Source organism: Drosophila santomea, chromosome 2L (genome assembly GCF_016746245.2).
Source record: "Drosophila santomea strain STO CAGO 1482 chromosome 2L, Prin_Dsan_1.1, whole genome shotgun sequence".
Lineage (NCBI taxonomy): Eukaryota > Metazoa > Arthropoda > Insecta > Diptera > Drosophilidae > Drosophila > Drosophila santomea.
Window position 1 is genome coordinate 23,808,347 of NC_053016.2, and position 5,204 is coordinate 23,813,550.

The following is a 5,204-nucleotide window of genomic DNA, read 5'->3' on the forward strand; positions in this document are numbered from 1 at the left end:
TTTTCATGGTCCGCAGGGCCAGGAAATGCAGAAAATTGAAGTGCTGTCTGAAGTTAAAAAAAAGTGTCAAAGTAGCTCCAATAATGACACCAAAAAAGTTTTTAATGATGTTTTGGCTGAGTAAGTAAATTCTTTGTGTTTTTCTAAGAACCGTTAGCGCTCTATGTACATGAGCCTTTAGCGCTTCCGTAAATACATACATACTAGAAGTGGGCGCGGCGTACAGGCCTCGGTCTTTTTCTTGGGACTAGGTTTCGTGCACGGGCCACCTCTAATACATAGATATGTACATACACGCCAACTTTTAGATGTTATCCCAGCAGACAAAAATTCCGTTTATGATATTAAAAACGATAGTTTTGCGGACTTCAGGCGGACAAAACGTCCGATTTCAGATCCGCGAACGATACTTAAGTTAATCATCTGACAGGGGTTTTGTGGCAGCAAAAGCTATCATTTTCGGAACCCGAAAATGATTGAGTTTGCGGACCTTTTGCGGTATCAAAACCGGGCCGATTTCGATATCATTCGCGATACTTTTATAATATTATTTACGAAACGGATTTGTATCATTTGCGATACTTTTTTAATATTATTCACGGGACGTATTTGGTATCTTTTGAGATACTTTTATAATATTATAAAAGTGTTCGAATAAATTCGTTTCAGATAATAATAATAATTTCATTTCTTTTTTTACATATATATAAAAAACAATGATTTATTTTACTTTAAATTGTTATTATTTATTTTTATTATAGTTACTAATAATAATAATAATAATATATAATTTATAAAATATATAAAAGTAAAATGATGGAGTAAAATGAATACATATTGAAGTAAATTAAAGTAATGAAATAAACTGAACTTCAAACATAATCATAAAATAAACTTCAAATTTAAACAATACGCGCGCGCGCGCCAGAGCCAAGCAGATGTGGGCACACTGTTCCACCGAGGGAGTGGGCACACTAAGGCGGCGAAAATAACGACAAATAAGCGGGCACACTAGGCCAGCCAGAGCCCTATATAAAGCGGGCCACCGCCACCAGTCTCCGCCGACGATCGGTAGCGCCCGTTTTCGGGTCAGGTTTCGATAATTAGGCGGAAACTCCGATTCTACGTCCGTTTTTAATATCTTTATTGGACATTTTTCGGATCCATCTGCATTATGTCCGCTCTTTGTTTGCTGGGTTCTTCGAACAAGAGGGTATTTTTGTGATATATATTTTTTTATTTTGAGTGTGTAAATACTCTTGAAAAGTACACAATACAGAAATACACAAGTGCATTCATAATACAAATCCTTTTTTGTTCTCTAATTAGAAAAACGGAAGGACAAGCGGAGATCGAAGTCAATTACGACACTGGCAAACGCACTCTGCAAAGTAAGAGGCAACCCTTTCTACCCAAATCTCCAACTTCCGCAGTGGACGTACTTGAAGCATTTAAAGATGAAAACATCATGAGTCGTTTTGGGATGACCCAGGGAAGTTCTCCGAATGTTTTTTTAAAAAAACTTTACACGTCTGGATCATTTGCATATTGCATATTTTCGTCGGACAAGGTCATTACTTTGATGCAAGCAAATATTGAGGAGCAGAGTCGGCATTTTTTAATTGATGCTACATTCAAAGTATGCCCGTTTGGAGATTTTAAGCAACTACTTATTATTTACATAAAGCATTTGCAGAAGGTATGTGTTTTACTTCAGTTTAATTTAATGTCAAAACTAATTTGTTTTTATTATTATGTAGATCACCCCATTCTTATTTGTCTTAATGACGCGCAAAACGGAGCTCTGTTATCAGCATTTATTCACCTATGTAGATTCAAATATTTGTTGCTTAAAAGGGGCATCATTTATTTCCGACTACGAAACAGCGATGCGGAACGCCTTAAAAAACTTGCATTCTTCCATGAATTTTTATTCTTGCTGGTTCCATTTTACTCAAGCATGCAAGAGAAATGCAAGAAAAACATATGGTCTAGAAAAAATGCTGAAATGCAATAAACCGGCTTATCTTCTATTTATGAAATTCTTGTACTTGCCGCTATTACCGGATACCAAAATTGTCGAAGCATTTAATCTTCTCGAAATACAAGCAGCTGCTCTAAGCAAGGGGAACTTTTCGCCCTTTTTAAAATATTATAAAAAACAGTGGCTTATAAAGGTACTTTAAAATACAATAAAATTATTGCTGTATTAATTTTTCGATATATTTTCATCATTTATTATTTGTTTATTTTTTTTGTAGGAAGGACCTAAAAATATTTCAGTTTTTAAACGTTCGACGCGGACCACAGGCTCTGTTGAAGCATACAATTTGAATTTGGGCAACAAAATACGAGCAAAACGGCACTTTTTTAAATTTGTTGAATGCATCATAGACGCCGAATATGAAAAAAGTCGGGAGTTCGCTCTGCTTTTTCAAAACGGTGGTATAGGCAATCAAACGCAACCAAAGCAGCTTCGAGTAAGCAAATATAGAAATAAATTAAATATTAAACAAAAATATTATAACATTAATTTTTTATTATGCAGGACCGTGCTCAAAAAATTATGAACTGTATGGAGATGTTCGAGAAAGGCGAAATCGATATTCAGGGTTCTTGGCACGGACTGTCGGTCTAAATGAAACATTTTTAAAACAAGATTTTTTTTCTGGAATGTGTTCCGACCTAAACTCTTCCACATCATCGTCATCAAGTTCATCAAATTTAAGCCAACTCTCGGATTCGTTATTTATACAACAAAATCCTTGTAATGTATGCTTAATGAATCTGAAATCTGTAATGCTTCGCCCCTGTAACCATGTCAACATATGTAGTACATGCTGGGTCCAACTTGTCGATAACCACGAACAAAATGGAATTGAAACTAATCCCAAATGCCCGACCTGCCAACAGGAAGTCGAAGAGGCTATAAAAAATGTATATATATTATATATAACTAAATAAATTTAAACAATGTAATAGCAATTCGTTTTATTCATCCGCAATCTATCTGAAATTTTTCTGCTGTGTCGTTTTTAAGATGATGTATCTCCAAAAACGACACATCTCCGCCGATAATAAGCTGGATGAGTTGTGTCGTTTTCAAAACGACATATCTCCGCTAGGAGGTATGTCGATTTAATTTCGGATGAGATATGTCGCGAGGACATATGTCGTTTCCCCTCGTAATCTTTGCTAAAGACGATGATGTCGTCTATATAGACATAGCAAATCTTACCAATGTGTTCTCTTAACACATCGTCAATCATGCGTTAAAAAATAGAAGGGGCATTCTTCAGCCCAATAGGACGGCGCAGGAATTCGTATTTTCCATTCAAAGTGGAAAACGCAGTTTTCGGCATATCAGATTCTTTTATGTAAATCTGGTGGAATCCTGACGTTAAGTCAAGTGTAGTGAAGTATTTAGCCTAACCCAAGCTGGCCAAGGTGGAATTAATATCCGGAATTGGATAAGTGTCTGATATTGTCACCGAGCTTCGACGTTTAAAATCTATCACGAGGCTATATTGCTTTTCTCCGGCTGGTTTTGGTTTTTTGGGAACCATCCAAATTGGAGAATTATACGGACTTTTTGAAGGTCGAATTATGCCATCAGCTAAGCGTTCTGTGATTTGCCTGTCCACCTCGTTTCGCATGTTTGCAAGATAGGGGTAACTTTTAGTATACACAGGGTCGTCAGTGGTAGTACGAATTTCGCCCGGTGAAAGTGGGTCAAAAAGAGTCGAGTATGAGCTTAACAGAGAGTTAAGGGTACGTTTTATATCTTCTGGATGTTCGCAGCCTAACAAGGAATGGACATTTAGGGATTTTTTCGCGAGGAGAGGTATTCTAATACCCGGGGATACAATAAGACAGTCGTTCTTCCTATCAACCAAAGCTTTAATTTCCTTTAAAGTGTCGTCCCCGATAATTCTGTCAAAGGAATGCAAGCCGGGGAGAACAAAAAGGGTAGTTGGGGTGCTATTGCCGATTGGTTCGAAGAGTTTGCCTACTAGGTGATGTGTGATTTTCACATTACCTGCGGATTGGACTTGGAAAGGGGTAGGAATGAGGGGGACTCCCGGCGGAATTTTTGGGACTGATGAAATTCTTTTTCGCGCCGGTGTCTATATGGAAGTGTAACTTAGCCCCATCCTTGGTTCCATACTCTAGGTATGGACGCTGGAGAGGCGTTCGTCATAAAATTCGAACCCCCTTGGATAACGTCTTCCGACTCTACATTTGAGTTCCCGTTGTCTAATTCGTTTGGCTGATGCCCGGTTCCCTCATGGCTAAGACCTTGCTCTAAATAGGAAGATAGAGGAACGTATTGGCCGTTCCTTTCTTTAGTTTCAGCGTATAGAGTTGGTATATGATAAAGTCGCTGTGCTTTTTGGAAGGGGTTAGCGTAGCCAGTTGATGATCTTTTATGGCCGGTGGAATCATTGTGAGGGGTACCGTATCCTGACTGATGCGGTTAGACTCCATTTTTATGGCGGCGGCTTGCCGTGTCCACCTTGGTGAAGGCTGAGTACCTCTAGGTCCATGCTGGTTCGAGTGAACGTAGGGACTGTCTATCGGAGGTCTATTATAGCCCTGATAGGCACCGGTGAATCTAGGCTGATAGTGTTGCGAATGTTGTGCAAATCTAATATTCCCCTGTGAGGGACCGGTGCCGGCCTTTGGAACAACATTTTGTAATTCAAGGCAGAAAGAATAGGCTTCTGGTAAAGTCCTTGGATTACGGACCAACAACCACCTTGAACAATCGCCGCTGACGCCTCTCATGAAGACGTCCAGCGCCTTGTCCCTATAAGTTTCGATAAGAGCACTCACGACGACAGGCTCTCTATTGCCACTCCTCAAGTTATTCAAAATCAAAGAGAAATGGCTATTTACTGCCATATATAACTTTTCTAGGGTCTGGGTACCCTGATTTAGTTGGCATAATTGGTGTTCTAGGGTACGAAGGTCCCTCTTATCAGCGTAGTTGAAGGAAAGGACGTGTTTGATTTCTTCTTCTTTTATGACTTGATAGTCACTTAGAATGGACTGCGCTCTATTAATCCACGAGATATAAGCCTCCGGTTGGCCCTCAAATATTTGTAAATCTTTAACGCAATCGGGTAAGGTTGAAGTTTCCCTCAATTCGTACTCGTTGCGGGCCCTAGTTAATGGTACCGCCTGAGTACCAACAGGATTCC

The 5,204-nt window shown here is 39.0% G+C and overlaps 1 protein-coding gene across 1 annotated transcript; it reads left to right on the forward strand.

Moving 5' to 3' along the window:
* The first annotated feature begins 1,322 nt into the window (after positions 1-1,322).
* On the forward strand, positions 1,323-2,979 carry LOC120457911. Its single transcript, XM_039645516.2, has 4 exons — positions 1,323-1,699; positions 1,761-2,177; positions 2,262-2,480; positions 2,549-2,979. The coding sequence occupies exons 1-4, from the start codon at positions 1,469-1,471 to the stop codon at positions 2,636-2,638; spliced, it is 957 nt and encodes a 318-aa protein (XP_039501450.1). The 5' UTR covers positions 1,323-1,468; the 3' UTR covers positions 2,639-2,979.
* The last annotated feature ends 2,225 nt before the right edge of the window (positions 2,980-5,204 follow it).

Excerpts from the sequence above, each read along its gene's own strand:
- LOC120457911 (XM_039645516.2), top strand. The coding sequence starts at position 1,469 with ATGAGTCGTTTTGGGATGACCCAGGGAAGTTCTCCGAATGTTTTTTTA. Across the intron at positions 1,700-1,760 it reads ACATAAAGCATTTGCAGAAG|ATCACCCCATTCTTATTTGT; the intron begins GTATGTGTTTTA and ends ATTATTATGTAG. Across the intron at positions 2,178-2,261 it reads AAAAACAGTGGCTTATAAAG|GAAGGACCTAAAAATATTTC; the intron begins GTACTTTAAAAT and ends TTTTTTTTGTAG.